The sequence below is a fragment of the Bombina bombina genome, chromosome 6 (assembly GCF_027579735.1).
Source record: "Bombina bombina isolate aBomBom1 chromosome 6, aBomBom1.pri, whole genome shotgun sequence".
NCBI classification, from domain to species: Eukaryota; Metazoa; Chordata; class Amphibia; order Anura; family Bombinatoridae; genus Bombina; species Bombina bombina.
The window spans coordinates 849919573-849936099 of record NC_069504.1 but is presented as its reverse complement, the minus strand read 5'-3'; the positions used below and the strand labels follow the sequence as shown (position 1 = coordinate 849936099).

Genomic DNA, 16527 nt, shown 5'->3' with positions numbered 1-16527 from the left:
AGCGTTAGAAAGATCCCATTGAAAAGATAGGATACGCAATTGACGTAAGGGGATCTGCGGTATGGAAAAGTCGCGGCTGAAAAGTGAGCGTTAGACCCTTTAATCACTGACTCCAAATACCGGCGGTAGCCTAAAACCAGCGTTAGGAGCCTCTAACGCTGGTTTTCACGGCTACCGCCGAACTCTAAATCTAGGCCTTAGTGTTTGTTATTTTGTTTAACTTAGTTGTTAGTTTTTTGTAACTTTGTAATTTTTAATAGTAGATTTAAATAATTTGAGTAGGGTTTGGTTTTTAACTATATAATATATTTTATTTAATTTGTAGTTTAATGTAATTTTAATATAACAGTTAGGGTAGATTAATTTAGTTTAATATAATTTTAGTATAATAGTTAGGGTAGGTTAATTATTAGTTTAATATAGTTTAATGTAATTTTAGTATAGTAGTTAGGGTAGGTTAATTAATAGTTTAATATAGTTTAATGTAATTTTAGTATAATAGTTAGGGTACGTTAATTATTAGTTTAATATAGTTTCATTTAAATCTAAAGGTAAGTTTTAATTTATTATAATATAGGGATGAGTTAATATTTAATGTAAAGTTAAGGGGTTGTTAGGTTTAGGGGTTAATAGGTTAGTTTATGGCGATGTGGGGGGCTGGCGGTTTAGGGGTTAATAGGTTTAGTAAGTGGTAGTGATGTGGGAGGCCAGGGGTTTAGGGGTTAATAACTTTATTTAGTTGCTGTGGGCTCCAGGAACATTATTTAGGTGGCGGCGGGGTCCGGGAGCTGTGGGATAGGGGTTAATACTTTTATGTAGGTGGCGGCGGTGTCAGGGCAGCAGATTAGGGGTTAATAAGTATAATGTAGGTGGCGGCGATGTCGGGGCAGCAGATTAGGGGTTAATAAGTATAATGTAGGTGGCGGCGATGTCGGGCGGCAGATTAGGGGTTAATAAGTATAATGTAGGTGGCGGCGATGTCGGGACGGCAGATTTGGGGTTAATAACATTATGTAGGTGGCTTGCGGCGATGTCGGGGGTGGCAGATTAGGGGTGTTTAGACTCGGGGTTATGTTAGGGTGTTAGGTGTAAACGTAACTTTTATTCTCCCATAGGAATCAATGGGATATATGGCAGCATCGAACATAAGCTTTCGCTGCTTTCAGACTCCCATTGATTCCTATGGCATCCGCGGCCTCCAGGGCAGCGGATTGAAAACCAGGTACGCTGGGCCGGAATAGTGGCGTGCGTACCTGTTAGATATTTGTTAACTAGCAAAAGTAGTCAGATAGTGGCGGATTTGTATTCAGAACATCTGTAATGACGTAAGCATTGATCTGTGTCAGACTGAGTCAGGCGGATCGTATGTTACGTCACAGATTTCAACTTTTGCCGGTCTGTAAGCTTTGATAAATAAGGGGAATCAAGCTTGCCACAATTACGCTGCGGAATTCCAGCGTATTTGCGGTTGACGGCTTGATAAATAGGCCTCTAAGCATTCTTTGGATATTAAACTACTTTCTTGGAAAGTGTTGTTCCTTTTGGCTATCTCTTCTGTTAGAAGAGTTTCCGAATTATCTGCTCCTCCTTGTTAGTCTCCTTTTCTGATTTTCAATCAGGATAAGGCAGTTTTGCGGACTTCATTTGAATTTCTTCCTAAGGTTGTGAATTCTAATAACATTAATAGGGAAATTGTTGTTCCCTCTTAGTGTCCTAATCCTAAGAATTCTTTGGAGAGATCCTTACATTCTTTGGATGTTGTTAGAGCTTTGAAATATTATGTTGAAGCTACTTAAGATTTCAGGAAGACTTCCAGTCTGTTATCTTTTCTGGTTCTAGGAAAGGTCAATAAGCTTTGTCATTTCCTTGGCATCTTGGTTAAAGCTTTTTATTCATCAGGCTTATTTGGAGTCAAGTCAGGCCCCCGCCTCAGAGAATTACAGCTCATTCTACTAGATCAGTCTCTACTTCGTGGGCTTTTAAGAATGAAGCTTCAGTTGATCAGATTTTTAAAGCAGTAACTTGCTCTTCTTTGCATACATTTACTAAATTCTACTTTGATGCGTTTGCCTCTTCGGAAGCAGTTTTTGGTAGAAAAGTTCTTCAGGCAGCTGTTTTAGTTTGATTCCTCTGCTTATGTTTTACGTTTTTTTCTTTTCAATTATGAGAAAACTTATTTTTTGGATGTGGATTTAATTTTTTCAGCGGAAAATGGCTGTTTTTATTTTTTAGCCCTCCCTCTCTAGTGACTCTTCTGTGGAGTTCCACATCTTGGGTATTACTATCCCATACGTCACTAGCTTATGGACTCTTGCCATTTACATGAAAGAAAACATAATTTATGTAAGAACTTACCTGATAAATTAATTTCTTTCATATTGGCAAGAGTCCATGAGACCCACCCTGTTTATTGTGGTTATGATTTTTTGTATAAAGCACAATTATATTTCCAGTTCCTGTTTTGATGCTTTCTACTCCTTTTTCTATCACCCCACTACTTGGCTATTCGTTAAACTGAATTGTAGGTGTGGTGAGGGGCGTATTTATAGGCATTTTGAGGTTTGGGAAACTTTGCCCCTCCTGGTAGGATTGTATATCCCATACGTCACTAGCTCATGGACTCTTGCCAATATGAAAGACATGAATTTATCAGGTAAGTTCTTACATAAATTATGTTTTTGTTTAGTAGACAACTGAAAGGTATTGATCTAGACCTATTTTGGTATATTTCATGCCACCATTTCACTGCCCAATGTAATCAAATAAAAAAAAAAATCACAAACCTTGGGGTTCTCACTGAAATTATTTACATGTCACCTATGCAGTCATAACACAAATGGTTGTAAAAGCTTCTCTGGGATCCCCTTTGTTTAGAAATAGCAGATATGCATGGCTTTGCCATTGCCTTTTGGTAATTAGAAGGCTGCTATTTGCAGCTGCGCACCATAGTTCTGAAATTCCTGACGGTGAAGGGGTTAATCAGGTAGCTTGTAATGTTAAGTTTAGCTATAGTGTAGACTTAGAGATTACCCTCTAACTACCTGATCAATCCTAAACAGCTCTCTTCTCTCCCTCACCAATCACTTGTCACCACCATCTTAGGTACTGACAGACAGTCTGCCAAAGTAAGTTTTAGGTATTTTTTTGTTTTGTTTTTTTAAATTGTATTATTAATTTCTGCTGTGTAGGATTCCCCCTTACCCTCCCACCTCCCTGATCCCCCTTAACAGCTCTCTAACCCTCTTCCCTCTAACTAGTGTCCACCATCTTAGATACTGGCAGCTGTCTGCCTGTACCTAATTCATAAACACTTTTCATCTTTTTTTAATTAAAAAAAAAAAGAATTTTCTATAGTATAGGGCACCAAGGAATTGTAAAGCACAATTAATAAAATAACACAATATTTACAGTATAATAAATAAACTTTATTAGAAATATCTTCATGTGGAAATGAACAATAATAATGTGTATGTGCTTGTAAATGTAACATCATTTAACTAAATCAGCATAGTAAACCAGAAACACATGGTAGTAATGAGAGGTTAGACACAGACTGGCTCCCTTATGATATTCTGCCGTTTTACCACATAAATCTTCTGACCAGAAACAGTGACAAGGAAAGAATGTTCTCCAAATACAACTGCAAAAATAGAAGAAGAAATATGAAGGGAACATTTGTTAGTGATGTCTTATAACTGACTCTTTGTGCTGCACTCCTCCCCCTAATCTTGCATAAGATCCCTTTTTTTATTACTATTTCAGATTCTGCTTTCCCCACCAATTCTTTTCGTCTCAGGTTTCTTTATAGTTTCTCTGGGTCCCATTTTCTCCCCTGCCTTCTGACCATATGACTGACAAGGGAAATGTAAAAGGGACATGGTTTTCTCTTTTCTATTATAATTTATAACAGAGCTTTGCTTTTAGAAAAACAGATGTTCTGATGCTGAGTAAACCATTTTTTTTCTGTGAGAGTTATCAGCTAGTGAGCAGTAGAGTCTTAGGAATCAGTTGCACATAATTATGCATTTTCAGTTTCCCCTCAAGTTCAAAAGGCTTTACTTAAACATTTTATATGCAATGAACAAAACATTTTTAATACTTAGCTGCTCTTTCATATACATTATATAATGAAAAAATGAGTAATATATTCCTTAAATTAAAATACTATTTTGATAACTGTATTTCATAAAAAAATTAAAATAAAGTCTAACCGGCATGGTTCTTATTTATTTTTACTATTTTATTGATAATCATGCTAAATTAGAGCCATTGGGGTCGATTTATGAAGCAGCGGATGCTGCTTCCGACCCACTCTGCTTCAGGTCCGCCTGAAGTGGAAGTTAAGAAGCAGTGGTCATAAGACCGCGGCTCCTTAACTCGTCCGTCACCTCTGAGGCAGCGGACAGCAATCAGCCCGATCGGATAAGATCAGGTTGATTGACACCCCCTAGGGGGCGGGATTGCACAAGCATTTCACGTGAAATGCTTGTGCAATGATAAATGCCGATGTTGGCACTATAATAAATCGTCCCCATAGGATGAACATACAACAGAGTGCAGCAGAGTCCTGCCTCTGGAGCTGCCAGTTAACCCAGACTGTGTTAATAGCACCAGAAGCTGCTTTGAATTTGTCAGTATACACAGTAAAGTCATAATTAGACATTCATGACAGAGCATACAATTTTAAACAACTTTCCAAATTTACTTCTATTATTGAATTTGCTTCCTTCTTTTGTTATCCATGGCTGAAAGGTTTATATAGGAAAGCTCAGGAGCAAAGAACCTAGGTTCTAGCTGCTGATTGGTAGCTGCATATATTTGCCGATTGTCATTGCCTCTGCCATGTGTTCAGTTAGAAACCAGTGGGGCATTACTGCTCATTCAACAAATGATACCAAGAGAATGAAGCAAATTTGATAATAGAAGTAAACTGGAAGTTGTTTAAAATTGTATGTTCTACCTAAATCATGAAAGAACATTTTTTAGTTTCATGTCTCTTTAGACATGCCACTAGGGTTATAATAGTTTTAGATTTTCAAATTTACTGTCAATTTTTTTTAGGTCTCAGTTTAGTTTTAGTAAGTTTGGCAATTGTTTTGTTAATCATAGTTTAGTTTTTATTCTATGAACAGATTTCTGTTTAGGTTTTATATAATTTTATTTTAAAACGTTTGCATTCAGAAATTTTGGATAACTCCCAATGTGGAAGGTGGTGGCCCTTCATGCCATTCAGTCTAATTTATACTTGTGGAACAGCAATACACTAACATCTGTGCAAATCCAGTCTTTAGTGTGTTGCCGTTTCACAAGTATAAATTCTGCTCAGAAAATAGCCGAACGGCAAAAAGAGCTGATTTTCCGCATTCGGTGATATCCTCCAAATGCACACATATAATAATAACACCACCACCACAATGTTCTAGCAGGGCTATCAGTAAACGTACTTGATCATGCACAATCTACTGGTTTGATATCATGTGGTATTCAAGAATTCACTGCATCATCAGACTTGTGATAAAAAAAAATGTAATGTATAGTTTTATTTTAGTTAGTTTTCCAATAAATGTTTAGATTATGTTTTTTTTTTCTTTTGTGTAAATTATATTTTTTTCAATAGATTTTCATTTTTGATTATAGCCCTGCTTAACACTCTATGAGGTGTCCTTTTTATTATTTGCTGTACAGTCTCAAGAGTAAAGAACCACAATTTCTGCTATCGGGCTAGATTACAAGGGGTGACTAATGTTAGCGCGGGCACAATGTTGCAATTTCGCAACCTCAACTAGTTGAAAGTAAACGCATTCACTTGAGTGCAATAGAATTTAACACACATCTAGTTAGCGCAACTGAAGACCTTGTATAAAGGCTAAGACTTATTAAAAAATGCGCACCAAACACAACATAATACATAAAATAAACAGTAATACTCATATAAACACTTTATAATAAAAAGTATTCATAAAAATATTAATACAAATATTTTATAATGGTTCAAAGATATATGGCCATCTATTTGACCGCAATGATGAAATTACACGGGTATACATTAGTAGCTCGGTATATGCAGCCAATTATGCAGTACATACAAAGTGTTACAACACTGCTACAAAAAACAGAATATTGCAGTATATAAAAATTGTTACAGCACTGCTATTTAAACAGATCACCTATATTATACAGTATACTGTGTGTGGGACAACCCTAGATAACTAATAGCTATCTATAGACAGCAATGCCAGTCCAAATGGACGTTGAGCCCCCTAGGGGTCATAGTCCCTAGGTTGAAAATCCATCGTGCCTCCCATTACAAGAGGATTTTTGCCCTATCCCCCACCTTGTGTTCAACGGGGGGGATGTGGTCAACGATAATATATTTGAGATCAGTAGCTTTGTGTCCGGCTTCAGCAAAATGCCGAGCCACAGGCTGGTCAGATGTTCCTTTGTCTATCGCTGCATGTATGGCGGACCAATGGATCGCCATCCTGGTTATCAGGTCGTCCACCGTCTTGCCCGCGTAAAACATTCCACACACACAGTGGAGGAGATACACGGTGTACTTTGTGGTGCAGGTTACTCTGTATCTTATTTTAAATTTTTTTGTAGAGTACAGGTGACTGAAGAAACTGCATGTAGTTAAACCCCCGCAGGTGGTGCATCCCAGGCACCGAAAGCACCCGGGCTTGGTTTTACGCCAGGTGTCTTTGCTGTAACATCCTCTGGGGTCCGTTTTAATAAGTTGATCTCTCAGTGAGGCCGCTCTTTGGTATCTAATCCTAGGTGGTAGCATTTTTTTAAAAGGTAAGTCCATATCCGTGGTTCCAGTTCTTCCTCAGGTTTCCTGCAATCCCTTCTTTGCCCTTGGTATAGGTAGTGGAAAATGTAAGTTTCTCCTCCACTTCTTTACTCTTCGGGCCATATAAAAAGTAAATTTATGCTTACCTGATAAATTGATTTCTTCTATGGTAAGACGAGTCCACGGATTCATCCTACTTGTGGGATATTATTCTCCTGCTAACAGGAAGTGGCAAAGAGCACCACAGCAGAGCTGTCTATATAGCTCCACCCCCAAGTCATTCGACCGAAGGTACAGGAAGAAAAAGGAGAAACTACAAGGTGCAGAGGTGACTGAAGTTTGAATCAAAAAAATATAATCTGTCTTAAAATGACAGGGCGGGCTGTGGACTCGTCTTACCATAGAAGAAATCAATTTATCAGGTAAGCATAAATTTACATTTACTTTTCTTCTATAAAGGTAAGACGAGTCCACGGATTCATCCTTTACTTGTGGGATACAATACCAAAGCTACAGGACACGGATAAACGGGAGGGACAAGACAGATGGTTAAACAGAAGGCACCACTGCTTGAAGAACTTTTCTCCCAAAAATAGCCTCAGAAGAAGCAAAAGGTATCAAATTTGTAAAATTTGGAAAAGGTATGAAGCGAAGACCAAGTCGCAGCCTTACAAATCTGTTCAACAGAAGCATCATTTTTAAAAGCCCATGTGGAAGTCACCGTTCTAGTAGAGCGAGCTGTAATTCTTTCAGGAAGCTGCTGTCCAGCAGTCTCGTATGCCAAACGGATGATGCTTTTCAGCCAAAAGGCAAGAGAGGTAGTCGTAGCTTTTTGACCTCTACGTTTTCCAGAATAGACAACAAAGAAGATGTTTGACGGAAATCTTTGGTCGCTTGCAAGTAAAACTTTAAAGCACGAACCACGTCCAAGTTGTGCAATAGACGCTCCTTCTTAGAGGAAGGATTAGGACACAGAGAAGGAACAACAATTTCCTGATTAATATTCTTATTAGTAACAACCTTAGGAAGGAATCCAGGTTTGGTACGCAAAACCACCTTATCAGCATGAAAAACAAGATAAGGCAAGTCGCATTGCAATGCAGATAATTGAGAAACTCTTCGAGCCGAAGAGATAGCAACTAAAAACAGAACTTTCCAAGATAGAAGCTTAATATCTATGGAATGCATAGGTTCAAACGGAACCCCTTGAAGAACTTTAAGAACTAAATTCAAACTCCATGGCGGAGCAACAGGTTTAAACATAGGCTTGATTCTAACTAAAGCCTGACAGAACGACTGAACGTCTGGAACATCTGCCAAACGTTTGTGCAGTAGAATTGATAAAGCAGATATCTGTCCCTTTAATGAACTAGCTGATAGCCCCTTCTCCAAACCTTCTTGGAGAAAGGACAAAATCCTAGGAATCCTGATCTTACTCCATGATTAGCCTTTGGATTCGCACCAATAAAGATATTTACACCATATCTTATGATAAATTTTCCTAGTGACAGGCTTTCGAGCCTGAATCAAGGTATCTATGACCGACTCAGAGAAACCCCGCTTGGATAAAATCAAGCTTTCAATCTCCAAGCAGTCAGCCGCAGAGAAACTAGATTTGGATGCTGGAACGGAACTTGAATCAGAAGGTCCTGTCTCATTGGCAGAGTCCATGGTGGAAGAGATGACATGTCCACCAGGTCTGCATACCAAGTCCTGTGTGGCCACGCAGGTGCTATCAAAATCACCGAAGCGCTCTCCTGTTTGATTCTGGCAATCAAACGAGGAAGGAGAGGAAATGGTGGAAACACATAAGCCAAATTGAACGACCAGGGTACTGCTAGAGCATCTATCAGTACTGCCTGAGGATCCCTTGACCTGGACCCGTAACGAGGAAGTTTGGCATTCTGACTAGACGCCATCAGATCCAATTCTGGTGTGCCCCATTGCTGAATCAATTGTGCAAACACCTCCGGATGGAGTTCCCACTCCCCCGGATGAAAAGTCTGACGACTTAGAAAATCCACTTCCCAGTTCTCCACTCCTGGGATATAGATTGCTGATGTGAGTCTCTGCCCATCAAATTATTTTGGTAACCTCTATCATCGCTAGAGAACTCTTTGTTCCCCCCTGATGATTGATATATGCTACAGTCGTGATATTGTCCGACTGGAATCTTATGAATCTGGCCGACGCCAGCTGAGGCCACGCCTGAAGCGTGTTGAATATCGCTCTCAGTTCTAGAATATTTATCGGGAGGAGAGCCTCCTCCCGAGTCCACAAACCCTGTGCTTTCAGGGAATTCCAGACTGCACCCCAGCCCAATAGGCTGGCGTCCGTCGTCACTATGACCCACGCTGGCCTGCGGAACCACATTCCCTTGGACAGATGATCCTGTGACAACCACCAAAGAAGAGACTCTCTGGTCTCTTGGTCCAGATTTATCTGAGGAGATAAATCTGCATAATCCCCATTCCACTGTCTGAGCATGCAAAGTTGCAGTGGTCTGAGATGCAAGCGAGCAAACGGAACTATGTCCATTGCCGCTACCATTAAGCCGATTACCTCCATACACTGAGCCACTGACGGCCGAGGAATGGAATGAAGAGCTCGGAAGTTGGATAAAAGTTTTGATTCCCTGACCTCTGTCAGAAAAATTTTCATGTCCACCGAATCTATCAGAGTTCCCAGGAATGGAACTCTTGTGAGAGGGATAAGTGAATTAATTTTTTACGTTCACCTTCCACCCGTGAGATCTTAGAAAAGCCAACACGATGTCTGTGTGAGATTTGGCTAGTTGGTAAATTGAGACCTGGATTAAGATATCGTCCAGATAAGGCGCCACAGCTATGCCCCGCGGCCTTAGAACTGCCAGAAGGGACACTAGAACCTTTGTGAAAATTCTGGGAGCCGTGGCCAACCCGAAGGGAAGAGCCACAAACTGGTAATGCTTGTCCAGAAAGGCGAACCTGAGGAACTGGTGATGATCTTTGTGGATAGGAATGTGTAGATACGCATCCTTTAAGTCCACGGTGGTCATATATTGACCCTCCTGGATCATCGGCAAAATAGTTTGAATGGTCTCCATCTTGAAGGATGGGACTCTGAGGAATTTGTTTAGGATCTTGAGATCCAAAATTGGTTTGAAGGTTCCCTCTTTTTTGGGAACCACAAACTGATTGGAGTAGAACCCTTGCCCCTGTTCTGTTTTCGGAACTGGGCAGATCACTCCCATGGTATATAGGTCTTCTACACAGCGTAAGAACGCCTCTCTTTTTGTCTGGTTTACAGACAATTGAGAAAGACGAAATCTCCCCCTTGGGGGAGAATCTTTGAAATCTAGAAGATACCCCTGGGTTACTATATCTAAAGCCCAGGAGTCCTGAACGTCTCTTGCCCAAGCCTGAGCGAAGAGAGAAAGTCTGCCCCCTACTAGATCCGGTCCCGGATCGGGGGCTACCCCTTCATGCTGTCTTGGTGGCAGCAGCGGGCTTCTTGGCCTGTTTACCCTTGTTCCAAGTCTGGTTAGGTCTTGCTTGAAGAAATTAAAAACTAATATTTTATCACTTCTTTCACTTTACCCTTCCTAGTACTTAGAGTAGGCAAAGAGAATGACTGGGGGGTGGAGCTAAGGGAGGAGCTATATAGACAGCTCTGCTGTGGTGCTCTTTGCCACTTCCTGTTAGCAGGAGAATAATATCCCACAAGTAAAGGATGAATCCGTGGACTTGTCTTACCTTTATAGAAGAAAGTTATTTTTGTGTCGTTTCCAGAGCCGCTTCTTTGCTTAGCTTCAAAGTTTTCTAGTGGTATCCCCTCTGGCAGAATTTAATTTCCATATCTGTCATCTGTAGATCCCTGAGTACCTCAATGGTATTGTTCCTGGCTACTTTCTTAAATTGTGATGTTGTAAGTGCCTTCTTCAGGCTAGGCGGATGGCAGCTGGAAGCACATAGAATTCTTATCGGTTGGTTTGCTGTAGAGGGTAGTGTTCAGAATATCCCCTCGTTTGAAAATTCTTATGTCCAGAAAATCTACTGTATTCTTGTCATACGTTATTTTAAACTTGACAGCAGGGTGTACTCTGTTTAGTTCCTTAAACCAATTGAGCAGTTCTTCCTCAGTTCCCGTCCATAGGACGAACAGATCTTCAATATACCTTTTAAATAGCTGCACTCTGTGGTCTTGAAACAGTTGTGTACCTCCATTCTCTAGCTCAGCCATAAACAGGTTGGCATATGATGGGGCTATGTTTGACCCCATTGCTGTTCCTGCTACCTGCAGGTAGAATGATCGTTCAAAATGGAAATAATTGAGCTCCAAACACATTCTCAACATTTCACAGATGGCTTCAACAGGAGGACCAATGTAAAGATATTTTGTCAATTGTCTTTTAGTAGCCGCTATTCCCTCTTGGTGGGTGATGACCCTATACAGGCTGGTCACATCTATTGTGACCAGCCAAGTGTTCTCAGGCAGAGGAGGTAGTTCCAATAAGAGTTTAATCATGGATGCTGAGTCCAATAGGAAGGGATGGTATATTGCGGACTATTGGTTGTATTATATGGTCTACATATGTCGCTATTGGCTGAAGAAGGGAGCCAATTGCAGACACAATCGGCCTCCCAGGCAGGGCAGCCAAACTTTTGTGCACCTTGGGTAACATATAGAGAACCGTTGTCCTCGGGAACTCCACCGTCATATACTCGCTGGTATTTTTGTTGATATAGTTGTTCTTGAGAAGCAGTTGTATAAATTCATTCAGCATCTTTTTAAATTGTCTGCTTGGATCGCCCCTCATTACACAGTAGGTGTCTTTGTCCTCTAGTTGTCGCATCACTTCTAGTTTGTAATCAATATAGTCCTGTAGGACCACTGCACCTCCTTTATCGGCCTCCCTCAGGACGATGGTATTATATTAACTTGTAGTGTTCTAAGCGCCTGCCTTTACCTGGTAGTCAGGTTTTGCCTGTATTCCTTAATGTTTTTGCAATTTTCTTCACTCTCCTGCCATAGGAGTCTTGAGAATGTTTTGATCGATGCATTTTGGCTACTGGGGTCATAGTTGCTTTTTCCCCTAAATCTTGTACCAGTTCCTTCTCCACTAGTGGTGCCAAAGTGTTCCTTAAGTCTCAGAGTTCTTGTGAATCTTTGTACGTCCACGTATAAGTCAAAGTTATCAGGTTTGGATGTAGGGACAAAGGAGAGTCCCTTATTCAGGACACTTCAGTAAGAATGTGGCTACTCAGGATAATAATCAGTTCCTCATGGACCTTCCCCTCCTGTGTGGTCTTGGTGGGCATCCCAATTTAAGAGAGTAGCCAGGAACAATACCATTGAGGAACTCAGGGATCTACAGATGACAGATATGGAAATTAAATTCCGCCAGAGGGGATACCACCAGAAAACTTTGAAGATAAGCAAAGAAGCGGCTGTGGAAACGACACAAAAAGAACCGAAGAGTAAAGGAGTGGAGGAGAAACTTACATTTACCACTACCTATACCAAGGGCAAAGAAGGGATTGCAGGAACCCTGAGGAAGAACTGGAACCTGCTAACCACGGATAGGGACATACCTTTTAAAAAAATGCTACCACCTAGTATTAGATACCAAAGAGCGGCCTCACTGAGAGATCAACTTATTAAAACGGACCCCAGAGGATGTTACAGCAAAGACACCTGGTTTAAAACCAAGCCTGGGTGCTTTCGGTGCCTGGGATGCACCACCTGCGGGGGTTTAACTACATGCAGTTTCTTCAGTCACCTGTACTCTACAAAAAAAATTAATATAAGATACAGAGTAACCTGCACCACAAGGTACACCGTGTATCTCCTTCACTGTGTGTGTGGAATGTTTTACGTGGGCAAGACGATGGACGACCTGAGAACCAGGATGGCGATCCATCTGTCCGCCATACGTGCAGCGATAGACAAAGGAACATCTGACCAGCCTGTGGCTCTGCATTTTGCTGAAGCCGGACACAAAGCTACTGATCTCAAATATATTATCATTGACCACATCCCCCCGTTGAACAGGGGGGGGGGGGGATAGGGCAAAAATCCTCTTGCAAAGGGAGGCACGATGGATTTTCAACCTAGGGACTATGACCACTAGGGGGCTCAACGTCCATTTGGACTGGAATTGCTGTCTACAGATAGCTGTTAGTTGTCTGGGGTTGTCCAACACGCAGTATACTGTATAATATAGGTGATCTGTTTAAATAGCAGTGCTGTAACAATTTTTATATACTGCAATATTCTGTTTTTGTAGCAGTGTTGTAACACTTTGTATGTACTGCATAATTGGCTGTATATACCGAACTACTAATGTATACCCGTGTAATTTCATCATTTAGATTAATAGGATGTATACCCTGACACATATCTGTTGTTGTGTTATGTATATGTGATATGTATGGCCTAGCTTGCATGAATATGACTCTAGTTCTAATTATACACTCCTGCTATAATAAGACACAAATAGAAACACATTGTAATATGGTATGGCTTCATGTACAATATATAATACACCATGTTATGTATTCCTCTTTTGACTGTATATAAACCAAACCTGTGAGTCTGCATAAACGTGAATGTACTTTGGGTACAACAATGTTTTTATGATATGCTACTGGATTGTAACCGCAATGTAATACTGTCATGTACAGCGATAATTAGTATCCTCTCCCAGTAGGGAACAAGCGGTATGCCCTAGACGTGATATCACTTTCTGTACATGCAATGACTCCTGTCAGTACGTTTTACCTATGTTTTTAAGTACACACACGGCGCGCTCATGTCTGAGCGTCCGGTTGCCATGACCACTCGTGTGACGTCGGGTAACTTCCGGGTGGCGGAGTGAGCGCCGCATTGTTTGCTGTGCAGGGATATTAAGGGGGTGAGTTCACTGTTTATTGTTATGCTTAGTTTTGAAAATGGGGTAATACCTGAAACGTCAAATAAAATACTATTTGTATTTATCTAAAGAAAGACCCTGTGAGTGACTTCTTCCTACACTGATCTTTATATATAATAATAAGATAGCACTCACTGGATTTGTAGGTAAAACTTAGCTTTTATTATCAAAAGAGAAACGGTCCCATGACGTTTCGGTGCCAACTAGCACCTTTATCAAATGGATCAATCAGTTCATCAGGCAGATGGCATAGCCTGACATCCGAAATGAGCAAGTTAAAAACATAAGGATGCTGTAGCCTTATATGCACTGTGTCTAGCTCAATTGACTGATGGTAACAATGCGTGTTTGCACATCCGTGTGCACGTCACTAAGGCCACGCCCCTTCCGGAACTATGGGGAACTGTGATTGGTGCAACCAGCATCGTGTTAACATAGACCTTTTCATCCGGAGTCGGGTATGGCACATGGCTAATTTGCATATCTGATGCTGCGTGACGTATGCGGTCAAGAGAGCGTCTTTCTGTAAAACTGCAGAAATCCAAGACGATGTTAAAAACAACACTGTGAGCAATGAACACACTTAAAAAAAAAAAAAAAAAAAAATCGGCAGATGATGTTATGCAGATTAAGATCATAAATTCAATTCAGGTTTGGAGGGTATGGAAGATCATTACGCAGGAAGTGCAGACCTGCACCAGACATTGATTCTTTAGTATAGGTTGAATCCAATCAGCCAATCAGATTAGAAGTAAAAATCTGTAAGGACAGAAGAGAGAAAGGCGCCTTATGGGACAGTATCACTCGTCACAGAGAAGGTAAAGAACACAAACAGCCCAAAGCAGGGGTACTCACAAGAGTGGCGGCATAACAGTATGCCTCACAGCGCAGGACGGGACCTTAGTCGCCCCAAAAGACAAGCCAGCAGGAGAGAGCCCGGGAGTCCAGGAACAAATCAGCAGCCGCTAACTGCAAAACGTCACAGGATAGCCGTCCGTGGTGCATCCAATCGGTAACTCACAGGCTGATCTCACAGAACTGAATTGGTTTCACTGCTACTCCTGGATGGCTTCACTAGTGAGATCAGCCTGTGAGTTACCGATTGGATGCACCACGGACGGCTATCCTGTGACGTTTTGCAGTTAGCGGCTGCTGATTGGTTCCTGGACTCCCGGGCTCTCTCCTGCTGGCTTGTCTTTTGGGGCGACTAAGGTCCCGTCCTGCGCTGTGAGGCATACTGTTATGCCGCCACTCTTGTGAGTACCCCTGCTTTGGGCTGTTTGTGTTCTTTACCTTCTCTGTGACGAGTGATACTGTCCCATAAGGCGCCTCTCTCTCTTCTGTCCTTACAGATTTTTACTTTGACTTTCTTATCAAGAGTGCTGCCTTGTCTATCCAAGTGTTTAATTGGCTCAAGAACCTCCTCACTTTTGTGATCATCCTCCGGTCAAGTCACAATCCACCTTCTGCGCACCTCCAGGAGAGTCCACTTTCTCTTTTTAATCAGATTAGAAGGCCACCATGCCAGGTGAAAGACGTTGAAAAAGCAGTGCATTCAAGCTGATCTCTGCATAGGAGATAACTGGATCTTAGACATATAGTGCCAATCTTTATCCTATGAAGGGGCCATAATCCAATTGTATGTTAAGCCCCCTAGGTTCCACTGTGTCCAAAGTATAGATCCATTTTGTCTCGCGTTGGAGTAGATTTCTACCGCGGTCACCTCCCCTAGCCAGAGGTGGTATGTGGTCTATAATCATAGTTCTCAGGCTGGAGACACTGTGTTTCAGCTGCGTGAAGTGGCGTGCCACTGGCTGATCTGAGGTGCCCTTCTTGATGGCTTCCCTGATGGCGTATCTGTGGTTGGCCATCCTTTCACGAAAATATGTAATGATTTTCCCTACATAAAACAGGGAGCACGGACACACAAGTTACTCTGTGTTGTATTTTGTAGCGTTTGTTGTAGTGTGGGTGCTGGAATGTAGGGGCCATTTGCATACCGTTAAAGGTAATGCAATCTCCACATTTGAAACATCCCTTTTTGGTAGACTTGAGCCATGTGTCCTTTTGATAGGAATCCTTAGGGTCAGTTTTGACCAGTATATCTTGTATATTCCTGGCTCGTCTATAAGCCATACGAGGGAGGTTCAATCTCCAGTTTGACAGGCACTTGTCAGTCTGCAGTATATCCCATCGATTACGGACCGCTCTGGCTACACGGTGATGTTCCGGAGTGAAAGTCGTGATAAAGTTCAACCTAGAAGCCAAAGCTTGTTTCTGCAACTTAGTCCGATCCAGCAGTGTGACTTGTGATTGGCCATCCAGTCGCTTTCTAGCTGTGTCAATGTCTTTCTGGTCATACCCTCTAGCCTGTAGTTTCGTGCACAGTGTCTAGCTGAGCTTGTAGGATGGTAGAATCAAAGTTGTTACGAACCACTCTCGTCAATTGGGAGGAGATTATACCCATCTTTTGGTGGTCAGGGTGGCTACTTGTAGATAGGAGAAGAGAGTTTCTATCTGTAGATTTGGTAGAAAGAGAAGTGCCAAACCTACAGTCACCATCTGTAAGGACTTTGAATACATTAAGGTCCAAAAAGTGTACATTTTGTACACTGCATTCCATCTTAAATTTAATGGGTGACTCAGTGTGATTCAATTCAGATACCCAGTTTTGGAGGTCTGTTAAACTCCCTGTCCAAACCAAAAACAAGTCATCTATGTAGCGGGTGTAAAAAAAGAGATACATGGATGCATTAGGGGTTTCATAATGGCAGACTCATATCCCAGCATGTACAGGTTGGCGTATACAGGGGCCATATTA

General features: G+C 41.4%; 1 protein-coding gene across 1 annotated transcript in view; it reads right to left on the bottom strand.

Annotated features, from left to right (window-relative positions):
- Positions 1-3403: 3403 nt before the first annotated feature.
- The window catches only part of LAMTOR4 (late endosomal/lysosomal adaptor, MAPK and MTOR activator 4), a 61587-nt gene continuing 48463 nt past the window's right edge, over positions 3404-16527 (bottom strand). Inside the window, exon 4 of the mRNA XM_053718261.1 lies at positions 3404-3640. Within this exon, the coding sequence (XP_053574236.1) occupies positions 3543-3640 (98 nt within the window). The 3' untranslated portion in view covers positions 3404-3542. The remainder of the gene's footprint in view (positions 3641-16527) is intronic.